Source organism: Pelodiscus sinensis, chromosome 2 (assembly GCF_052426305.1).
Source record: "Pelodiscus sinensis isolate ZL-2025 chromosome 2, ASM5242630v1, whole genome shotgun sequence".
Classification (NCBI taxonomy): Eukaryota; Metazoa; Chordata; order Testudines; family Trionychidae; genus Pelodiscus; species Pelodiscus sinensis.
The window spans coordinates 170,118,617-170,142,818 of record NC_143053.1 but is presented as its reverse complement, the minus strand read 5'-3'; the positions used below and the strand labels follow the sequence as shown (position 1 = coordinate 170,142,818).

At 39.3% G+C, this 24,202-nt stretch overlaps 1 protein-coding gene across 2 annotated transcripts in view; it reads right to left on the bottom strand.

Annotated features, from left to right (window-relative positions):
• The window catches only part of VPS41 (VPS41 subunit of HOPS complex), a 154,460-nt gene that overhangs the window by 78,670 nt on the left and 51,588 nt on the right, over window positions 1–24,202 (bottom strand). For both annotated transcript variants that reach the window (XM_006124074.5, XM_025185171.3), the window contains exons 5-7: window positions 20,565–20,639; window positions 10,896–10,958; window positions 10,135–10,200 (exon numbers count right to left, since the gene is read on the bottom strand). In XM_006124074.5, the coding sequence (XP_006124136.1) occupies window positions 10,135–10,200; window positions 10,896–10,958; window positions 20,565–20,639 (204 nt within the window). The remainder of the gene's footprint in view (window positions 1–10,134; window positions 10,201–10,895; window positions 10,959–20,564; window positions 20,640–24,202) is intronic.

The following is a 24,202-nucleotide window of genomic DNA, read 5'->3' as shown; positions in this document are numbered from 1 at the left end:
TAATAATTTGTCAAAGTGGTCCAACCAGCTATTATGAAGTACATATCGCAGGGTTCAGAGGTAAAGGTCATCTGCTCACTCACAAAGCAAAGTTATAGTGTATCTGCTGACACTTAAAAAAAAATCAGACAGACAATTAAAAATAAAAAATAAAAAATCAGAGACATTCCCTGGCAGACTTGACTTTAATAAACAAATGTCACTGCTATGCTAATAACAGCAGTAGCAGATGAGAAAAATTCTGTCTTCTTCTTGTTTTCAAATTCTTCAATATCTTTATTACATTTGTGAGAATTCCCCATAAATTGGAATTAAAACAGAATTAGAATAACTTTGTTTTTGATGTGTCAAGCAGTGACATCTAGCCTATGTATGCCAGCCAGAAATTCTAGCACTGAAATATTATTTTCGATGTTTAAACTAATCTCAGGCCTTTACCCCCTCACCTCCCACAAATGATTGTTCTCTATTGTTATGACATGTAAGACAAAGGGTTTCTTTCAAAAAAAAGTTATGCTTACAAGATGTACTGGAGGCATCCTCGTTTGAAAGTTATTTCTTGTACCTCCTGCCTAACAGAACTCTATGCCTAATTTTTAAAAACCTGAATAGCAACTGAAGTCCAACTTGAGACATCTTAAAGGGACATGATTTCCAAGAAAGATCTTAGCACCATCACCCTAAAATTTACACTTCCTTTAAATGTGTTTCATATTGGACACCCAAAATCACTAGTTGCTCTGAAAGATGTAGGTCCTCGTATTAAATGCCTAATTTCAGGATGTGATGAACACTTATCTCTGACTTCAATAGGATTTGAGCATCACCTGGAATATGCTTTGTCCACTCCACTGAGTAAGACAGGCTCAGAAAATCTTAATTAACAGACTGGTTCAGTATAGGTAGCAGTGGAAGGCAACAGTAACTGATCAATAGCCAGCAATATCCCCAAAAGTGCCTTCACTCTTTTTGATACTGGTCAAAGCACAAAGTGTAAAGTCTTATCAAAGTCTTATCACTTTACCAAGTGAGACAGATCAGAAGAGCAGGACAATTTAAAGCATCTCTGAACAAGAGCTAAGTACCTAATAAGTTGATTTTGGAACTTACATATCTTTCAGTCTTCCTTCTCTGTTCATTTTGTCTCTAACTCTCTAATACAGGAGATACTTGTATTGTTCTATACTATTCACTTCACCAACAAGTTAATAATTGGGTATTCTAAGGGTTAAGTGAAGAATACTTATTTCAGATTTACCACCCTCATTAGCTATCTTTCAGCCTGTTGTTTTTTAAGATTAGAACCTTTTTTTTTTTTTACAGGCAGAAGCTTACTGACTTCAATAGCACAGTATTGGTCTCTTCCCCTTACCTCAAAGTTCTATTACCTGGCATGGCTAGGGATGCCTTGTTATTTACAATGTATTATTATTTCAGGGTTACCATTATCTGCCAAATGCTCTATTGAAAATGGTACTGTACCTAATTGCAGAATTAAGAAAGAAAAATACATTTAGCACTATATCTATCCCCCCTAGCTAAGATCATATCAACACTTCAATAATACACCTACGCTTTTCAGGAATAAAAAACATGCACCTCTAAAATGCTGTTCTTAGTCAACAATGAGAGGCAATTATTTTATCCAAATTTTCAATCCATATTTGCATTGCTTATTCAAATAGGCTTGAAAGTGCAAGACATATCTGTATCTTACAGCTTGTGGAAGTAAAAGATTGGTTTTGCATTTTTATTTGACCACGGCACAATTTAAAAAAAAAAAAAAAAAAAAAAAAAGAGAACAAGAGAGAGTGCGCACCGAAGCATCTACAGCACATACTAAGTTTAGTAGCTTTGCAGAGCTTGTTCAACATAAATAAAACTTTTTTCAATGTCTAATTACTTTAATGGTTCCTAAAAGAAGCATTGTTGTTTATTGAGTACAATGGTGTTCTTATAATATGCTTACCCTCAGCACAATGAATCCTAAAACTTCTGAAGATGCACTTAGTGCTGGTATCAAGATTTTATAATTATATACCCTAAAACCCTGCCCTTTACTTAGATATTTTTTCATGTCTATAATTTGCACATAATAACCACATAATGGATTATAATAGCTCCCTGGACATTATGTGATATTATATGCCAAATCCTTTATGAAGGACTGATTTGACTTAAAGGAAATAGTGTAAAGGAGAAGTTATTAATAAACTTAGGTCTAGATTCAGGATATTAAGTGCAACAATTAAGCGGTTGCTTAATTTAATATTGAAGTTAACAAAAGAGAATGTAATTAAACGCATGTCTAAGTTATTCGTCAAGAGGGATTACAAACTCTACTGAAATAGTGGATTTATTATGTAAACCAGTGCAAGCAAAGCATTTAAAGAAAAAAACCAAAGTGATTATACATTTGTTGAGTAATGGTTGCTCTTTGAGATATGTTGCATACGCCCATTCTACTTCAGGTGTGCATATGCCAGAGAATCTTTTTCTCAAAGCAGTATCTGTTAGGGCAGCACATGCACCCCGTGTACATTGTGCTGGTTGCTAAGGGTATAAAGGGGTGGCAGCACCTTGACCCAGCCCTCCATTTCCTTCACACCAACAGCCTGTATTTCTGGAGAGTCCAGCATAGAGGGGAAGGAGGGGTCATGCAACATCTCAAAGCACAACAGTTATCAGGTATCAAAAAAAACCCTGTTTTTCCCCTTGAGTGCTTGCACGCGTCCATGCCACATCAGGTGACTCTCACACAGTTCTACATGGAGGAAGGTATCAGCCTACATAAAACAAGGATTACTCTCCCAAATCTGGCATTATCCCTTGAGGCCTGGGACAAAATATAGCCAGGGTAAAGGTTTGAGCAAATAAGTCTGAGCCCTGCAAACGTCACTAATGAATATTAAGAAAGAAGTTAAAGCTGTTTGTGCTCTCAAAGAGTGTGCTAAAACTTTGTGATGAGTCTTTAGAACCTTAGAAAGATCATAACACAGATGGATATAGGAAGGGAACCAGGGAGAGAGCTGCCACAAAGTGATCAGTTGTCCCTTCATCCTGCCAGCGAATGAGACAAATAATTGCAGATACGCTCTAAACTGCTTAATCCTGAGATTTGTGAAAAGATGAATGCCCTTTGGAAGTCCAACATGTGGAGTTTTTACTCATCTTTATGACAGTGAGGTTTTGAAAAAAAACCAAAAAAACCCAAAAACGTTTAGTAAGTAGACTGGCTTTTCATCCCTATCAGTCTAACACTGCGTTAGTGAGAAATGTAGGGTGAACACAAGCTAACTAATTTTATTTTAAAACCCATATACACACAATCATAGCGGGAAGTTCTACTGCTCCTGGCAGTTAGTAGCCACTGAGCAATGCCACCATCTTTGAGAGATGAACAATATTGAACACAACTATGGCTTAAAAAAAGAGGTCCTATTAAAACTCCAGTAAAGGTTGGATCTCCCTAGTCCAGCACCCTCAGGACCTGACTCGTCCCAAGTGAGCGAATTTGCCAGATACGGGATGGTCTCAAGTCACTGGCCTCCCAGGACACTGCCCCTCTCTCCAGCTGACTCTGCTGCTACAGAGCTTGGGTTTTGTTTTGGCCTGCTGCTGCAAGAGATGAGACTCTCCGGAGACAGAGCTCCCCAGCCGCTGCAGCCCCGCTTCTGTCCCACCTGGACAGGGCTTCCCGGGCACGGGGCTTGCTGTTCCTGATGGTGGGGTTCCCTGCTGCTGGGCTACCAACTGGCTCTTACTCCCAGGCACCAGAGCTCTCTGGTCCAGCAACATCCGTGATCCTGCCACACCACAGATATTGCCAGAGTAGTGTGTCCTGGACTTAGGAGGTTCAACCTGTATCATATTTAGATCCCATGATTATACAAAAGGTTTTTGTTTTTTTAAATGGGTGGGGAAACGCCTACCCAATCCTTTAAGAATCTAACAATTGCAAGGTTGGGAAAAAAAAAAAAAAAGACGTTCCAGGAGGAAGCAATGAGAAAGCAGCCAAATGAACTTTCAGGGAACTTAGGGTACATATACACAGTAGTATAGTGATAGAAATGTAGCCGTGTTAGTCTGGTGTAGCTGAAACAAAATACAGGACTATGTAGCACTTTAAAGACTAACAAGATGGTTTATTAGATGATGATCTGAGGAAGTGGGTCTGGCCCACGAAAGCTCATCATCTAATAAACCATCTTGTTAGTCTTTAAAGTGCTACATAGTCTTGTATTTTGTTTCTTCTACACAGTAGTGTTATTTTGGAATAATTGACATTATTCCAAAATAACATAATCCACATCTACACTACAAGCAAATATTTTGACATGTCAAAATTATGTCAAGCTGGAGGACTTCTTACTCTGACTCCTGTAACCCTCATTTTATGAGGAGTAAGGGAACTTAGAGGAAGAGTGTTCTTACTCAGACTTCCTGCTTCTTAGACAGTGCCAAAAGCTGTCTTGATTTAAGCTACACAACTGACGTTGCTCAAGTGGCATAGCTTATTTTGGCTTTAGCCCTGCTATGCAGATGTGCCCCAACAGAGTTCTTTTTTTTCCCCCCCATTAGGTGATGCAGGTAATCCCAAAATGTACTATATGGGAGCTTGCAAAGGAGAAGTACTTTTCTGTTGTGATCATATAAATAGCTTAGAAAATGGAGGAGGTTAAGTATTCATGCTAGTTAAGAGAACATTCTGAACTTTAAGTTTCAACAGTTAGCCTCCTGGGTAGCTAATCAAGGTGTAGGCTAAGAAGGCTGGGATGCAGTGTCCGGCCCTGGCTCTGCAAAACTGTTTGAGACCTAATGAATTACGAATTTTCAAGCTGAGAGATTCAAGTGTTTGGAACACAAAAGCCAACAAGTCCAACCCGGTGCTATAAAAATTAGAATGTGTGATCCTGTCTGCGTTTGTATAGAAAACTCTTGCTACTGACAGAATGGGAAGAAGCAAATAAAAAGTTCTCCCTCTGGGAGAGGAACACACCATCTGTCCGTGATCTCAAGCTATGACCTACCTGCAAACTGAAAAGGCAACCTGTTCTCTCAGGAGGTGAGCAGGTCTATTTCTGGCATTCCCCATGATCTCTGCCAAATGTTCTACTGAGATAATCTGCCAGACCGTTTTGGACATCTAAGAAGCAAGTATAATTGTATTCTTGATGCAGAAAGTCCAATGGTTCAATGCTTCTTGACAAAGGGTTTTGATTTGGCACCTCCCTGCTTTTTCAAATGGAACACAGTGACAGTGTTGTACTACCACGAGTACTGTACAGTACAATCTCTGATGGGGAGAAGAAAACTGACAGGCCAAGTAGATGGGACGAAGGGAACCCTGTTGTTTACTTTGGCATGTCCAAGACATCCATCCAGCAACATCACCACACTTACTGGCATGGCCACAAGATGATCAACTTGAACTACCTGGCCTTGACTTGGAGGTAAGGTTTTGCATGCTGAAATCACATACTCAAAAGGCGCCTAGACGTCTCTCACAATTTCTTGCTGTTCTAGCAGGATAACACTTGAAGACCCTACAGTTGACTATCACCTGAAAGCTGGCCTCAGTTAAATACATACAGTCTCACTGTGCCAATTGAGAACTACACCTATGAAGTCAGATCTCTGCACAGAAAAGAGAAGGTCTTAGACCTTACCTTGGTGGTGATCAACAGACCTGAGATGCACAACAATTGCTGACATGCACTTTGTGAAGACTTTGGTGTCAACCTCCTTGTATGACTCAATCAGGAACTTAGCACTCAAAGATGGTCTCTTTCTGCTTAGAAAAAGTTGAAAAGTCCGATTTCTTCTGCTGTTTGTGTGTTAACCAAGACCTAGAACAGTATCTTATCACCAAAACAGAGACGTCACCAAATCGCTAAGAGATGGAGTAGAGTCTGAATCCATGCATACGACAGTTAGGTGCCAAGATATCAAACTGCCTTCATTAGGATATGTGAAAATCCAATGTCCTTCCATTTCTTAGTCCTTGTCTTAACTCCCCCTACCTCTACTTCTGCAGACGATTAAAGGAGCAGGCGTGAGGCTCACTGACTGGCAGATTTCTTACATTCAGAACAGAGCTGAAAACAGTGAGGGACAACCTAACTTTAGCAAGTGGACTGCATGAGTGGCCCTCTATCTTCGTAGGCCTCAAGATTATCATAACCCAAGACATAACTGTGCTTGTGTACGTAGAATCTGCAGGATGTACTGATTGAACTGTAGCTGCACTTTGACTGGATGCAGAGGGAGCACCTGGCTTTTACAATGTTGTGTGCAAGCAGCATGCACCTCACTTCACATACCCTTGCTTTAAGTGTGTCATTTTTGTAACACCAGTAAGAAAAAAAAAAAACTATACAGACAAAAAACAACAGAATCTGGCAACCCTGTGCATGGGCAACAGTAAACAAATTGTGTCATGGGCCACAAACACGCTCTGCCCCACGAACAGGATTATGGGAAAAAGAAATCTGGCTTGGACACATTTGCATGCAGACGCCTTAAGATTGAATGCTCATACATGTCTGTTCTAACTGTAAACATCCTTTACTCTTCTTGAAGTGACTGTATGAATAATCAAGCTTGGCAGAATTAAATTTTTATAATATTAATGTTATTAGGCATATTTGTATTGTTATCCATTTAAATTTCACAGCTGTGCAATATGTGTTTTAAGCATTTTTTTCGTGTTCGTCTATTTAAATTTTCACAGTTGAAGGAAATTATGAGGTTTCAGTCAATGGGTAGGGGATTATATAAAACAGTAGACCCTGACATTCAAAAAAGTTAAAACTTTATAACAAACTATCCACATTGTAAGTCAAAAATATTCAAAGTACAGGTATATAGCAATAAATCAAATTCTAATATGCAAAGTAAGAAACTTTATGCTGGAGAACCCTAAATTTCAACTGTCTATGGACATTTTTCAGCTCACGTCTGTGGTGAAAATAACATTTATCAACATTTTTATCTGTAAATCTAATCCTTAAAAGCCAGTGTATACTAACTAGACGAGAAAGAATCACGGGGGAATACTCCAGTGAAAGTTCTCCTTCAATATCAGAGTGAAAGAATTAAAAATGTTAGCATCTACTAATAGGCACTAGAGTTAAAATCCTGCAGTGATGGATGGGGACAGGTCATGTTTTTCAAAATTATTATTCCTATATACTAATCAAACAAGTAGCGTCACAGTTGGTCACATTAAAACAGTTTTCTTCAAATTTGAAAGGTAGGGGTTGGTTGGTTGGTTTTTCGGGGGATGAAAGGGGGGGAAGGAGGTAAAAGAAAGTTTATTTTAATATTGCATGCCCTCTCTATTCTACCCAAATCTGCCACAGGTTAAGATCCAGTTGTGTAGGGGCCTGTCTGTTCAGAGATCATTCCAGGTTTGTGTAGGATTTGCAAAAAATTAAGCTTAATTACAGGTTTACAAAATTAATATAAAATATTAACATTTCTAGGGCTACATTTTATTAGAAGATTAAAAATAGTGTGCTAACATGTCAGTTAAAAAAAAAATTCTTCAGGAAATTTCTCTCTCAGCAAAAAAAATGGAGAGGGGAAATGGGCATGCATTAGGAATCAGTATACCATCTCCCAGAGGGCAGAATACAAAACAACCTGTCAAGTAATCAAAGATAACTAAAGAGATGAGTTAAAGGGCCCTGATGCTGTTTTTTTCCCCCATTCAGCATCGGGTGAATCCAAGTTATTTTACCACCCGACAGCTTCCTCAGTCTATGAATTCCCAGTTTCTCTTCACCATTACTGCCACTCAAAAGCTTGACAACTTTGTTGTTGGGACAGATATCCACTGATATGCATTATCTGAAGCAGTGATTCCTAAATGGCTAGTTGTGAACTAGCAGTAGAGCACGTGAAGGTTCTAAATGATTTATAGGCTCAGGATGGAGGATGGCCTCGGAGGTGGCAGGGGAGGAGAAGAATGCAGGCCAAGCCCACCTCATGCTTGCCCTGTTGGGTTCGGTCTGGCACTCTGCTAGGGTGTTGTGATAAGAGTGCACAGGGCTGCAGCACCGACCACCTGAACTTGGCTTTTAGAGATAGCCAGGTAAAACCTGCTGTGACCCCATGTGCCAAGCTGCAATGCCCTCTGTGGGGAGCCAGGCTCATCTGCATGGAACAGGAATAGTAGTAATAAACTGAACTGCTGAAGAAAAAGTGATTATTAGTAGAACTAGGAGTTGTGTGTCACCTAGAAGGGAAGATCCAGTTGTAGCTCTGGAATGGAATTTTGTAACTAATAAGTCAGTTGTAATAAATGTATGTTATAGCAAAAGGATTGGATTAAACTTAAATACAAGATGTAGGCCTCACACAGGGCCAGGCAGCTTTGTTAACTTAACTCCAACTCGGTTTGATGTTAACATGTTAAAGTGAAGAGATGGAATATTGTAATACATAGTGATGTTAGTGTTAGTAAGGCCTTCTAGTAGATAGAAGGACGTTTAATGTTGAATGTTTGTAACTTTGTTAAAAGTGACTTGGAAGTACTCCTTTGTTCCATGCTGCAATTCTGTAAATGTACTGTTTCTCTGAATGAGAGAGAGAATGTTTTAGGAGAGATAAGTGTGAAGTCCACTGCATGCTCAAATGGTCAGAGGAGGGGCTGGAGACTCAGAAGCATAAAACAACAACCAAAGCATACTGAAGACGCAGACTACCTGGGCAGACTGACGAACCCTGAAGCTAGAGGCAAGCACCCCTTGATAGGAAACCAATCACAACTTTTGGCAGAAAGACAACACCCCCAAGGGGTCGGTCGTCAGCATACTGATGTCAAATGACTGTGAGAACAACTTCTTCCCAAGAAGCACATGTCATAGGAAGACTGATTGTGATGCGGAATGACTGACAAAGGCCTGACGAGTCAAAATACATAGACTTGCATGAAAGGAAAGCCCTATAAAGGACGGGGTGTCTTGTATAATTCTTTGGGTTCTGTCCTTCTAAGATCAAGACCAGGAGGGGCATCAGTCCGGACTGACATGAACCTGGCTCCTACCTTGCACCTGACCTATCTGGCCAAGAGGTTGGGCCGAGTAACAGACTGGTAACTATTCCATCGTGTGTGTGTGTGTGTGTGCACGCTCATGTGCACTCTACTTTGTTATATTGTCAATAAATGCGGCGTGTTGCCTTATCCCCCTGAAAAAGATCCTGTGTGCTTCTTATAAGCATAACACAGGTCATTCAGTTTGATGAATCTACAACAGTAAATGTTCAATTTTAATGCAAAAGAAAGGGTCATAATAAATGGCTACATGATTTTTTAAGAAATCATCTCAAGTTGCACTGTTTTAATCTTTTTTTTCCCTCGCCATTTTACCCTAAAATGTACACTGAGTGATATAGGATCAATTCTGGAACTTATAGACAATGATGTTAGGGGTCAAATTACATTATTTGGTAGGTGAAGAAAGGAACATGTTAGTATTAGCTTTAGAAAGACCAAGTGCCTTGTGGAAATAAATGGACAAAAAAAGTCAATCTTTGACACCCAAAGAAGTTTACAAGTAAGGGTCCTAAATTCTCTCACAAGTGATTACATCCTCCATTAAATCATAAAAATAAAAAAAGCCATGACTGACTTAAAGGACAAAAGTTCTATGACCCAGTTTGGCATACCTTGTTTTTATTCCTACAGGAAAGGGACAACACCAGAAAATAAAAACATACCACAGAGGATCTCTCTATGAAACAAATTCTGGTTTTACATCAAAGAGTTGGTAGCATGAAGCAAAATTGACTCATGAAGTCCAATTATTTTCATCAACATTTTGTCAGAACACAAAATTACTTTTATTATTTCTTGGTCCTGTCTTTTAAATAATTAACATCCACATTTTCAAAAAGGGACTCATTTCTCCCACCAAGACTTAACTTCATGGCTTATTTGTTTGTTTGTTGAAGACTGGCTAAAGAGAAAGCACAAAAAAAAAAAAAAAAAAAGATTCTTTTTTCTACTTTTCCGAATAGATACATGTAATACAATTTTTATATCCATATATATTTATTTTAACAGAGGAATCTATAAATGTAAAAGGAAGAGAATATGTTAGATCTACAATATTAAAGTAAGATTACCTTTTTTCCTCCTGTTACAAACTGTTTGCAGTGGGATCTTACAAACTGAGGGTGGACAGCAACAATCTGCATTTAAAGGGGGAGAAAAAAATATAATTGCTGAAGTATTTGTTAGATTGCAACATTGATGACCATATCAAGTGCTATTACAGTTCTCTTCCATAAATGCTATTATAGTTCTCTTCCATAAAACAAAATCTTGCATCAAAACAATTGCCCTCTTGTCCGCTAAGAAAACACACACCTGGCTCTTCTAACAACTCAACTCTTTCTGCCTTCTAATTACAGCCAGTTCCTCTGTGATAAGAGGAGCCCAACTGGTGTTTACCCTCACTATGGAGAGCATCACTTCTGGGACATCAACAGCTAAGATTACATCCCAGGGTAGATTTAAGATTCTAATCAATTCAAAAACATTGACCTAACACTTAAGAATCAAAATTCATAATCACAGATTGACAAAGAAAGGGATAGGTTAAGAAAGGAAATAACTGAAACTTGAGAATTCCCCCCCCCCCCACACACACACTTTGATTTTTGTATTTTAAAAGCTCAACACTCACACTATGCAAAATTCAGATCAGCTTTTCCCTGAGCTAAGCAGTTCAAAAGCTTTTGGACTGCTATAGATGACTATCTTGGAGAGATTTAAAATAACATTAGGGCAAAGAACTAGTATTTTTTAGCTACAGAATCAGTATGACCTGTATTTTATTAAGAACAATAATAAAATAGTTGTTAAGAATTAGATATGTACTTACTTTGATAGGGCAGTCAAATGTCTCATGAAATTCTTCTCCTGAATACAATCCAAATACCTGTACCTAGAGACAGGTAAAATCAAATCACAATCACAGTTTGACAAATATTGGGAGGTGAATGAAAATGCTAATTTGTCCAACATGCTTATTAAAACAGCATAATACACTTAATTCTAAATTATCTGAAATGTCCTTGGATTCCCTTATGGAATCTCATGAAATTAAAGAGTATCCGAGTGCTTCTTTGCAATTAGGTTTTCAAACACCACAAAAAATAAGGAGTTCCTTTGGTGGCAGGCTGATCACCTCGGTTGAAACAGATGCTTTCTAGTAGATATGAAAAGTATTCACATATTCTTAATCAACTCAATGAAACAAATATTAAAAAATGTCTCTGAAAAGCTATGTGCTTCTTTTTAAGGTTAAAACTCAGCTTCACGGATGCTTCTTATACTCCTTCAGGTCTTCAAAAAGTCTCTGGACTAGAAAGCAGAACTAGCACAAAACCTAACACTTGGCCTCACCAGAGAGTTCAGTTGACATTAGGGATGTTAAAAATCAGTTAAATAGGTACCCACGTAACTGCTGAAAATCTCAATGGTTACAGGGTTACAAGCTGTGGGCTCTGCAGCATACAGCTTAAATAAGCTTTCTATTGCAGAGCCTGCAGCGAAGCCTCCCCAGGAGTGAGGTTGCCACATAGACGCCTCCTTCCCGGGAGCCAGGCCAGCAGGTGCTCCTCAGGAGTAGTGGCAGCAAAACCTCCTCCCTGAGAGTGGCCTGCCCAGCTCCTGGGGAGGAGGCTTTATGGACCCTGTTTCAGCAAAGCTTCCTCCCAGGAGCCAACTGAGTTTAGCCAACAGCATTAACCAATCAGCTTAGATTAGTCTGTTACACTTTAACATCCCTAGTTAACATTCAGCAACTTACATCAACCTAACTCTGAAAGTACTTACAATGTGTACACCAACCTAATCATGCCTCCTCCACAAAGAGAGTTATGACTTAGATAGAGGTATTTAGGGTACCACAGCAATCGCATAGATGGCCTGTTGCTGCCGTTAGCAACCAGAACAGCCAGCCTGGGCACTGGGGTCCTGGGCGTCATCTTGGAGCAGAAGGGCAGACCGATACATGAGTCAGTTTAGAGTGGCAGGGATCTGGCTGACTGCTCAGGCAGTCACCTCCCCTGATGCCCTACTAAAATCAGTGCACGCACTCCTGGACAATTGAGATGCTCAAGGAGTACTCAAGGACAATAAGGTCACTGTGGAGAAACTAAATTATTTTGCTTCAGTCTTCACAGCTGAGAATATTAGGGAGGTTTCCAAACCTGAGCCATTCTTTTTAGCTGACAAATGTGAGGAATGGTCCCTGATTAAGGTGTCACTAGAGGAGGTTTTGGAATAAATTGATAAACTTAACAGTAACAAGTCACTAGGACCAGATGGCATTCACCCATGAGTTCTGACAGAACTCAAATGTGAAACTGCAGAACTACTAACTATGGTTTGTAACCTATCCTTTACATCATTTTCTGTCTCAAATGATGGGAATTTGACACCAATTTCCAAAAACAGCTCAAGAGGTGATCCTGGCAATTACACATCAGTAAGTCTAACTTCAGTACTGGGCACAGTGAATGAAACTGTAGTAAAGAACAGAATTGTTAGACACAGAGATAAACATTAAGTCAGAGATGAACCATAAAGTCAACATGGTTTCAAAGAGAAATCACACCTTACTAATCTACTAGAGTTATTTGAGGGGGTCAACAAGCATGTGGATATAATGCATTTAGAACAAGGTCCCTTACCAAAGGCTCTTAAGTAAAGTAAGTTGTCATGGGACAAGAGGGAAGTTTCTCTCATGGATTGAGAGGTTGTTAAAAGACAGAAAACAAAAAGGTAGGAATAAATGGTCAGTTTTCAGAATGGAGAGGTAGTGGCATCCCACAGAGGTCTGTACTGTGACCACTTCTATTAAGCATATTCCTAAATCATCTGGAGAATGGGGTAAACAGTGAAGTGGCAAAATATGCAGATGATACTAAACTCCTCAAGATAATTCAGTTCAAAGCAGACTGTGAAGAGCTTCAAAAGGTTCTCACAAAACTAGGTGACTGGGCAACAAAATGGCAAACAAATTTTAATGTTGATATATGCAAAGTAATGCATATTGGAAAACATAATGCCAACTATATACACAAAATGATGAGGATTACGTTAGCTACTATCACTCAAGAGAGAGATCTTGGAGTCATTGTGCAGAGTTCTACCAAAACATTCACTCAATGTGCAGCAGTAGTCTAAAAATCTAACAGAATGTTAGGAATCGTTTAAAAAAGGGTAGAGGGTAAGACAGAGTATTACCTCTATATAAAACCAGAGGATGCCCACATTTTGAATACTGCATACAGGTGTGACCAGCTTGTCTCAAAAATATATCTTGGCATTGGAAAAAGTTCAGAAAATGGCAATAAAAAAGATTAAGGGGGATCAAACAGCTGCCATATGAGGAGAATTTAATAAAACTGGGAGTTTTCATCTTAGAAAAGAGAAGACGACTACAATACAGGTCTATAAAATCAAGTCTCTTGTAGAGAAAATAAGGAAAAGTTATGTACTTGTTCTCAAAACACAAGAACAAGGGGTCACCAAACAAAATTAAGAGATAGCAGGTCTAAAACAAACAAAATGAAGTATTTCTTCATACACCGCACAGTCAACCTGTGGGACTCCTTGCCAGAAGATGTTGTGAAGACCAGGACTTTAACATGGTTCAGAAAAGAACTAGATAAATTCATGGACGATAGTGTCCCTAGTCTCAGTTTTTTCAGAAGTTGAGAATGGGAGACAGAGGATGGATCACTTGATGATTCCCTGTTCTGTTCATTCCCTCTAGGGCATCTGACATTGGCCACTGACAAAAGATACTGACCGCCGTATGGCCATTCTTATGTTCCTATGGAGAGGATGTGCTCTATCAAGAGAAGGGCAGCATAGAAACAAACAATTGTGTGCTGTTTGTAGGTTGACCTAACTTAAGTCAACTAATTGTTTAGTGTAGGCATGCCCTAAGCATCATAATTTTTATGACCTATCCTACAAGCATCCAGCTGCACTATGCTTTTTCTCTTTACACTCACGAATTCCTTCTGTGAAAAGTTCCCTCTCCTCTGCTAGTGCATTGAAGTAAATGTTGGTAACTGCTATTTAATAGTTGCAACCATGGTGGTGACTATCTAAAATAGATGTTCTCTTTCAATCAAAGCCAAGCACACTAAAAAGAGCTTCAGCAAACAAAACTATCATCATGACAGTAAAGATTCTTAATAGGTTTTAAGAACAGAAAATTGTTTTCTTCTTTTTAAATAGAAGAGAATAATCAAGCCATAAATGCAACAGAAATGAGTTTTCCAATGAAGAAAAAACAAAACGGAAAGATAAAAGATTTATCTAAATAATGGTGTCAATGACCAAGTGAACGGAAGGTGAAAAATATTCCTGGAAAAATGTGGATAAAACAACATAAAACGGAATAAATGGAAAAAGAAAACATTTCAAAAAACATTATCTTAATTTCTTGTAAACAGCGCTACCCTGCCTGGCTAGAGACAGAGGAAAAGGGTATATATGTATTTGCAAATAGTTATTTAGACTCTATAGTTCTGAGGTCAGAAACTGTAACTGACTCACTTCTAATAAGCATCACAGACACTTGAGACATCCATGCATTTCCAGGAGAGGAATGAAGGAGACGCTCAGGACACATATGCTAAACAATGGAATGAGTCTTAGATCTTCAGTAATTTGCACCAGTATGTTAAAGAAATGATCTTATGGACTGTTTGTGGTTAATTAACTTAGCCCAAATTTATTTAGCTCTGGGTGTGGTTATCCTGTAACAGGGAGCAAACAACAGTAATATTTAACAATCACTGTGTAGACAATGCAGCAGAAATGGTGTACATACACACTTGATATCAGACCCATGCTTTCTAAGACATGCAACCCTATAAGCAGATTTTATTCTGCACATTCAAGGGAATGGACTCTATCTCACTGGCCTTTTCCATCTCTGCCCTTTATGACTGTACTAGAAGATTTAACCAGTGTTGCTTGGGTCCTTAACTCAAATAAAGTTTTGTTTTTCTTCATTTAAATCATTGCTTTGGGGTGGGGGGTGGGGCTGAGGGCTTCACTATGCAGGCTGCCTCGGGAGAGAGGGCGACCCCAACCCTGACCCCAACCCCAACCCTCTTTCACTGCAGTAGCTTGGTCCAAATGAGAAATGCCCATGCATGGTCGCTGCAGCTACAGTGAACATACAGCGGGGGGAGGAGATGCATGTCCCCCATCTGGGGGACAAACAAACACTTTTGAAATATATAGTAAATAGCTGTCCCTTTCTCCACCCCTGCTGCACCCCAATAGAGTTACAGATGTCCCGGTCCTTATCTCTGGCCCATTGATGCATCCCCTGTTCAGGACAGTCAGAAAGGACAGAGATGGAAAAAGCCTTGAACATGCTGTAAAAAAACCTCATATGCAGTGTAACTCCCTCCTATCACACCCTTCCATTTCCATTTTATGAGAAAAATTTAATTCTGGGCACATCCCATTGTTTTGCACATTTCTAAAATGTATAGTTAGATTTGCCCAATACAGGTATTTCAGAAAAAAGTAATAGGATCTTTAGGATAAAATTGGGCAGCCACCAGTCACAGAAACAAAGAAACTTGAGTAGAGCTTCCTGGTAACATACTAAATATATAAGATAACAGTATGAGCTAGAGGTGTGAGTCCCCCCACTCATGTACACACACGAGCACTAGCTCTCATTAAGATAGCATGAATATAAATAACAGCTAAGTTGTGATGGTATAGATAGCCGCAGCAGAGGCACAGCCAAGCCATGCCAAGTACCTGTACATACCCACCAATTTCAGGAGGGGTTGTACTTGACATGCCTCACCCATGCCTCTGCTACTGCTACTTGTGAGATTGCAGATATGATGCTATTTATACTTGTACTATACTACTAAAAGCTAGTGCAAGCATATGTGCTCAAGCAGGGGTATTACACCCCTGGCTTGCAGTGTAGACATAGCCTCAAACATTACAGGGATGAGGACCCAAGAGAGTACCTGGAAATAGAACACGAGTGTCTACACCGTGCTCAGTACATTGGGTCTGAGTATTAGTACTACCAGGGACGTTAACTCAGCAATACTGGACTTGTGTATCTATATGTAGTCAACTGTGCTTTAAGTAACTGCAAGATGGGTTGAACACAGTGCCATAGAACCAGTCGCTGGCTGAGGAGCAAAGTTGTTCCTGATCTGATTGTACTTCATCCTTTCTCTACCCAGCTTGTCTCCTGTTCCCTTGCAGTGTTTCCAAGTCAGTGCACTATTCAAATTACAAAGCTATGCTGGATTTACCCAGTTCTACCTTCTGTCTCCCCTCATTTATTACATATTTAGGTAGTCTAAAAAGCATCCCACAATGGGAAGCCATTCTGTTTTACAAATTCTCTGTATCTATACTGTATACACATATGGTATCCCTATCTCTGATTTTACACCCTTATTCTGTGCCTTATACTTAAAGTGGCAAAAGGGATTGGATTGACAACCTGGTTTTCCAGAATTAGTTGTTTGGTTGCTTTATGCTTTTCAAGCTGAAAGGCTAGTTCTAGAATGCTCATTGATACCAGGTCAGATGGGCCTGGAAATTGCTTCCCCCCAACTTCTATAACTAACTCAGGACCAGTATTCTTCCTTAGGCACAAAGGCTGGCCCAATGGCAAGTTGAGGATGGTAGAAGTAAGAAGGCAAAATAATGAAGAAAAATAAAGAGTGTAATAAGTAAAAATAAAGAGTGTAATCAGAAGTGACAAAGCAGCTCATCTCAAAGTCTTTTTTCAGAAGATGAATCATCTCTCATCACTGTGCAGCCTGATGCATGTCTGGAGGGGAAAAAAATACATACTATACCTTGGGCAAAGGTTGACCAAGTACAGCCTATCAGACTATACCTTTTCATTAATGCATAACGAATACATGAGGCACTATAGCTGGTTCAAAAAATCTAGAGATTGTTCTTTGTTGAATTCCATTTTATAGCAGAAGCTGATTAAACAGATTTTTTTCATAAATATATTTATTGATTTTATCATCTGCACATGTTTGGAACTTCACAATTAGCAATCAGGAGAAGGTAGAGCACTATACACTGCTCTCCAGTAAAAGCTGGTACTATGAAAAACTACCAGAAGCTTGGCTGTACAGTAAAAAGACACAAAATTAAGACTCAGGAAAACTAAAATAAATCTCCAGTTCTACTACAGACGTCCTGTGTGTGCTTGGGCAAATCACTTCATCTCTCTCTGCCTCAGTTCTCCATATATAAAATACAGAAAATTATTATTAATTGTTACTGGGATTGCACCTAGGAGAACGTAATAACGGCTGTACTGGGTCAGACCAAAGGTCCATCTAGCCCAATAGCCTGTCTGCCGACAGTGGACCGAAGACAATGATCAAGCAATTTGTCTCCTGCCATCCCTCTCCAGCCTCTGACAATCAGAGGCCAGGGACACCATTTCTATCCCCTGGCTAATAGCCTTTTATGGACCTAACCTCCAGAAAATTATCTAGCTTCTCTTTAAACTCTGTTATAGTCCTAGCCCTCACAGCCTCCTCTGGCAAGGAGTTCCACAGGTTGACTACATGCTGTGTGAAGAAGAACTTTCTTTTATTAGTTTTAAACCTGCTACCCATTAATTTCATTTGGTGTCCTCTAGTTCTTCTATTTAGGGAACTAATACATAACTTTTCTTTATGCGCCCTCTCCACACCACTCATGATTTTATATACATCTATCATATCCCCCCTCAGTCTTCTCTTTTCTAAACTGAAAAGTCCCGGTCGTTTAAACCTCTCTTCATATGGGACCCGTTCCAAACCCCTAATCATTTTAGTTGCCCTTTTCTGAACCCTAACCAAGGCCAAAATATCTTTTTTGAGGTGAGGAGATCACATCTGTACACAGTATTCAAGATGTGGGCGTACCATAGTTTTATACACGGGCAGTAAGATATTCTGTATCTTATTTTCCATCCCTTTCTTAATAATTCCTAGCCTCCTAGTTGCCTTTTGACTGCCGCTGCTCACTGTGTGGAAGTTTTCAGAGAACTATCCACGATAACTCCAAAATCTCTTTCCTGATTTGTCATAGCCAAATTAGCCCCCATCATACTGTACGTATAGAGTTGGGGTTATTTTCCCCGATGTGCATTACTTTACACTTATCCACATTAAATAAATGTAATGTGGAGCTCCAGTGATGGACCAGGTTTTCACTATGACAAGCATTGTACCAAACAAGAAACAAAAAAAGACCCCACCTTGAAGATCTTTATGTAACAGGCAATGTGGATACCCTTTTATCTGGTCTACTTAGCTATGATCTGCTTAATTTTGCACAACAGTAGTCCCACTGAAGTCAATAAAACTGTCCAGTATGTAAAGTTAAAGCATTTGCCTAACTCTTCGTAGGATCAAGACCTTAGACAGGAAAGTCTTCTCGGAAGGGATTATCTTTTGCTATGTGTAAGAACAGTAACTAACCTTGACTGAGGATTCTAAAAGCTACTGTTATAAAAATAAAATATTAATACAGTTGAAGGCATATTTTGCATACTGCCTTAGTGCAGAAGAACTGTAGTATGAAGTAAAATGGTGAGAAACAGGAAACAAGTTGCAGAGATTGTCTGTGGTTTGATTTTTTTTTTCCTGAGCACATTGCATTATTCACCCTGATATTCTTTGGATTCCTTTATGGACCAATAACTCTTTTGGGAAAAAACTCAAAACACTTTGATTTCTGAAGTTCCCTAAGCTTGGAAGTCTCCAGATGGACATCTATCAGGGATGGTCTAGACAGTGCTTGGTCCTGCCGTGAGGGTAGGGGAATGGACTCTATGATCTCTCAAGGTCCCTTCCAGTTCTAGTGTTCTATGATTCTCTCTCACTACTTAGTGTGGGAATGTTCCAGGTCTTCAAGAAGAAGAGTGTTCTGATATATCATACACATATCTATGCTTAACTAGAAACATGCCAGAAGCCCAACTGGACTGAGTGTCAGGCACTTACAGTTATGTAACACTTAAAAGACAGGATCTGCCAATTTGGATGACCATTTGGAGTCATAGGAACAAAAGCTTGACCTAGATTCCCGGTTAAAATATAACTTGTATTCCAAAGTAAAAACGTTTTCTAAATAATGTCATGTTACAAAGCTTGTTAGAAAAAAATTGTTTACACAATATTTGGACAACCATACGTGCATTTTTGCAGATTCCTAAAATTTACAGTAATTGAAATTAATATAGTAAAACATTTGTACAACTTGAGGCTGCATTCTGTTGGACTCCTTATTTCAACTCTAATCCACAGTCATAAACACTGAAACCCAACAAAAGCAGCACAACACAATTACCTTTAAACAATTACAGACCCTACCATTAACTTGCTTGGATTATATCACCCTGCGGAGTTTTATACAGGCTGTAAATTTCACAACCTTTTTTGATAGGCAGTAGTATCCCAATACTAACATCAAGATCTCTCTGAGAAACACTAAGCCTGTATATATAAGCTGGCTCCATGCATGAGACGCAAAACTCATTTTTTTTTAAGTAAACAGAAATTACATAGGTTTGTTTCCTCTTTCTCCCCCCGATCTCAAGAGCCAACATTAGTTTTAATTTACTGATCCTTAATGGATCGGTGGATTAGGATCACCAACCCTGCCAAATTAGATTAGGGAAAGCCATGTTATACTCAGGAAGTGAGACAGATATTAAGAACTGGTTTTTAATGCACTGTGTCTACAAGCAGTATTATTTTCAAGAAGTTTAAATATACCATGTACGTTAGAATTTTATCACTGTATGCCAACATTAGAAGAGGCTGCCACTGACTTAAAAAACAAAAAAGACATTCTTATAAGTGGAAAATCAATCACTAAAAATCACAGCTCACCATTCCAGGGAAGCACTGATAATTGTTAGTTATACACTGTACAAATGATATATGTTCACAGTCAAGGAAGTAGGTGCCAGTTTTTTAGGACTGTACATATATTGATTTTGCATTTATTTAATGTGGCCATTGTAAGACACTTTATTCTTCTGATAAACTATGATTGCTTATCAAAAGATTCTATAATTCAAGAGAAACATTCATAACCTGTGAAAATGAAAACTAGCAACCCACAGAAATGATTCCCACAAAATCCAATTTTGTGGATTTATAGCAGAAAGGCATTAAACTACTGTCTTGCAGGAGCAGCAGACTAGTCACTGAAGTATAACTGGCACAGCAGTAATGATTAAGGTGACATGTCCTCCTGCAACAGCTGTTAATCAGCTTAATACCAGCTACATTATTGACATTCTTGTAATTACTTTTCCTAAGGCACATTTGTGCAAAATATATTTGACTTTAATTATGAGCATTCATAGGTGAGCCCAATTCCTGAAATGGAAGATCAAATTACTTCTAGCAGGCATTTACTACAGAGAGATCATGTGGATCTAAAGTTTAGTATAAAAACTATGCTTATTGCCTCTTTAAATATGTAAGTGGTTTAGTTGTACCTTGCCATCTTCTGAGCATATGCCCATATGTTCTCCACTTTCATCCATGCTGATCTGATTTATCTTCACTGGGCTCTATAAAAAGAAAATGAAAACTTTAAGAAAAAAAAAGTTGCATCAATGACCAAATTCCTTGCTTTTCACCTCAAGAATTTAAGCAGTAAAATCTCTCTAGTGTTTAGCTACACAAGTTCAATAAATATAAAAAAGGTCTTTCTATACCAATGCTAAAATACACCTTTGTTTCTAACCTTGTGCCTTACCCAGAAACCTGACATTTTTCCTAATTACCTACTGCAGAGACTTGAAGATATATGTAAAATGCCATACCTGTATAACTCAGTTTTGAACCTGTATAACATACTCATTATGAGTCTCCTCTTGGCATCAAGCCGATTGTAAAGAACATGTGAAGAATGCTACACTGCAAGAATTTTCAGTTGTTCCATTTTGGTCTATGGTGATAATAGCAATTATTTTCTCCCTACAAATATCTGTTCTAATTTTTTCAGTTCTACCTTTCATACTATCTTCAAAAGAATGTATTTAAGCAAAACATCACAAAACTACATAACCGAAACCTTGACATTACCAAATACTTTCAGAAGAGGCTGTCAGGTTAAATCATTTATAGTAATGTTATCCTCACTATTCATTTAAGATAGAGCAAAATGGTTATCTGCAGCCCACGAGATTACACAGCACCACTTTGTATGTAATTTAACAGAAGCATCTGCTTTTCCCTTAAATAGCAGGAGTACGTGTTACATCATTTGAGCACAAATATTTAATACCATACATATGCTCCAGAGTATTTCAATCCAACAAGCAAGAGCAGATCTGACTACACTCAAGTTTCCAAAGCTTGCTTGTGCACTATGTCAATGGCAATCCCACATACTGCCAAATAAAACAAATGTCTCATTTCTTCTCTTGTCACTCAAGGATCGTCACTCACCATTTTCAAGAAACTTACACATTTTAAAAAACTTTGCAAAATTATCATGAAAATTTAAACAACCCACATGTAACACATTCACTCGACACTTAGTATAATGCTGAACCTGATGAAAAAAGGAATTGTATATTGTACTCACTTGTGAAAAGAAAAGAAAAAATAACCTACTTCTTAGCAGTGCCTATACTAAATTAGGGAACCATCTGTAACTGAACTACCAGGACAACAGTAATATAGTGTATCTAATACCAGTCATGCTATTTCAGATACAGTGTTGTGTGTCCACACTAGCGGTTACAATTACACTGTCTTTTTATCACAGTTCCTGGCTCAGCAAACTACAAGAGATACCTTAAGGCCTTTTGGAAAGCTTAAAGGAATTGCAAGGAAAAGGAATCAAAGTCTGTAACATTCAGTTCACTACCCCATCACCAATTCTCCATCATTACTTTGAAAGTGCTTGCACTGAGTATTTCTGGTTAGAACAGCCTACAACAGGAATGCTGAACTAAGTAATCATAGCCTCAGGCTATGTCTAGATGGCAGAGTTTTTCCGGGATACCAGAGGCATCAGAAAAACTCTGCTTCGTCCAGGGAACGCGCGCCGCTTTTTCAGAACAGTTTCCGAAAAAGCAGGCATGTTCTTTCAGCATCCCTGCATTCCTCATTTTATGAGAATAAGGGAGCTTCTGAAAGAGGAGGTTTCTCCAACATTTGGCCCTGTGTAGACAGGCCAAATGTTGGAAAAGCCCCTTAAAAAAAAAAACCACCACCCACAAGCGGAAAAAAACGGCAGTGTAGACATAGCCTCAGATACAATAGCTTATCCGTGCAGCTACGCATAGGCTCCTGCCAGCCCCTTTGCCTCCTCACTCCTACTTGTACATGGTTTCATATGTGTTCAAGATAATTGCTACATTCATGACTAACATGGTCATTCAGGGGAGTGCTCTCGACTGTCAGCTCAGGCAACCAGAAATTTCATCTCTACTCAGCAGTGCTCAACTGGTAAAAGTTATCCTCCGGTATCACACAGAGCTGACTGCTACAGTGGTTCTGAACATGCTGCTCTGGGACAAATTCCGTCAACTGCTGATCTTGGTACCTAGCACCTTCACAAGGGAAAAGTCTTGAGACTGCTTTTCTAAATTATTCTCTCTCCGCAACCAGCAAGAGGAGAGCAGTCATCTTCACCTCTGTTTAAAGACAAGTCCTATAAAAATAAATGCCACTTCAGACTTTGTGGCCTCCATCTTCTGTGCTACCCAGAAACACCTTGGGCTTTTTTGGACGTGTATACTGAAGGTTCAGTCTAATGGGTCATGAAAGGGAAACATTTTTTGTCCTGAACTGGACCTACTATTGTTTTTACCACAACTTCCTTACAAAGGACCCTCAATCCTTTCTCTCAGTGATGCTAGCATACCCACATTTGCCACTGTCTGGCAACTGGTCAAGATCTAAACTGTAATGAACAAATTCAGCTGTCCCAGTATCTCCTCATCTTCCTACGTTGCCAATGATGCCCACATATGAGCCTCAGGACAGCAGGTAGCACACATGGCCTTTTCTGGGACATGATACCAACAGAATCAGAGTCATCTGGCTATATGAAAACAGCACGTGACTGAGCACCAGAGTGTCTACAGTTCCATTTGTACAGGTATGTATCTTCTCTTTGCAGCACAGACAGAAGACCAAAAAAGTTAAGTAAGCAGTGGCAAGTGCATTGTTGAATAGTAAGGAAACAATTCTGTGCACAGCTATGGCATCACTAATTTCTACCCACATGAATGAAGCACTAGTGTAAAATGGTATGGCAGAGTAGCACTGAATAGTTAGCTTAGATCAAAGCAAAAAGGTAGCTAAAAACACTTGACACATTTACATGGATGCAAAGCATGCTTTCACAAGCAGGCTTAGAGGGCACCAACTAGGCAGCTAGCAAGCCAAATATCTTTAACACAGATAGGGCGCGGCGTGAGTAGAGTTTGCAAGGTTACTTTGCAGCATTTAGACTCGTCTTTAGTTAGCCACATTCTTCATATCTTCACATTTTTTACACTCTACTTTGGAGCCATTGTAGCCAGACAGGAACCCCCACATGTAACATCCATCTTGCTTGCCCCTCCCTGAGATGCCTGGAGCACAGAGGGCACACACAGAGCAGTAAAATCAGTATAGTCTTTGAAGCCTCGACAGGAGGCCCGGATATGCTAGCTCACAGTGACCCTAGATCGCTGTAAACAGAGATACGCCAATTGTTGACCTCGAGGCTGTGAGATCTGCCTTGGCTGACACCTATATTGATACGATCACACACTTGTCCACGGGTGGGTGGGGGGGGGGGGGGAGGAATCTCCCGCCCAGTAAAAAATGTCCAATATTTACAATTTAGTATCTCTCTTGCAAGTATAAATTAAGTTGAAACTCCCTTGTAAGAACTGGCGTCACAAAGACGGACCAACACAATTTGGCATCTTAGACAAGAAAGAGGATACGGGCCCCTATGAGTATAAAGATGGGTCCAGCAGCACACTCACTCTGAGTGTCAATCTACCATCTATCTGCTGGTCGGGTTAGGTGACTGGCCTCCCGAGGCTCCACGGGGACATCCAGCTCGTATTAGTCTTTCCTAGGAATTGAGGGACCGGCCTTGGCCTGATACGCTGGAGTTGAG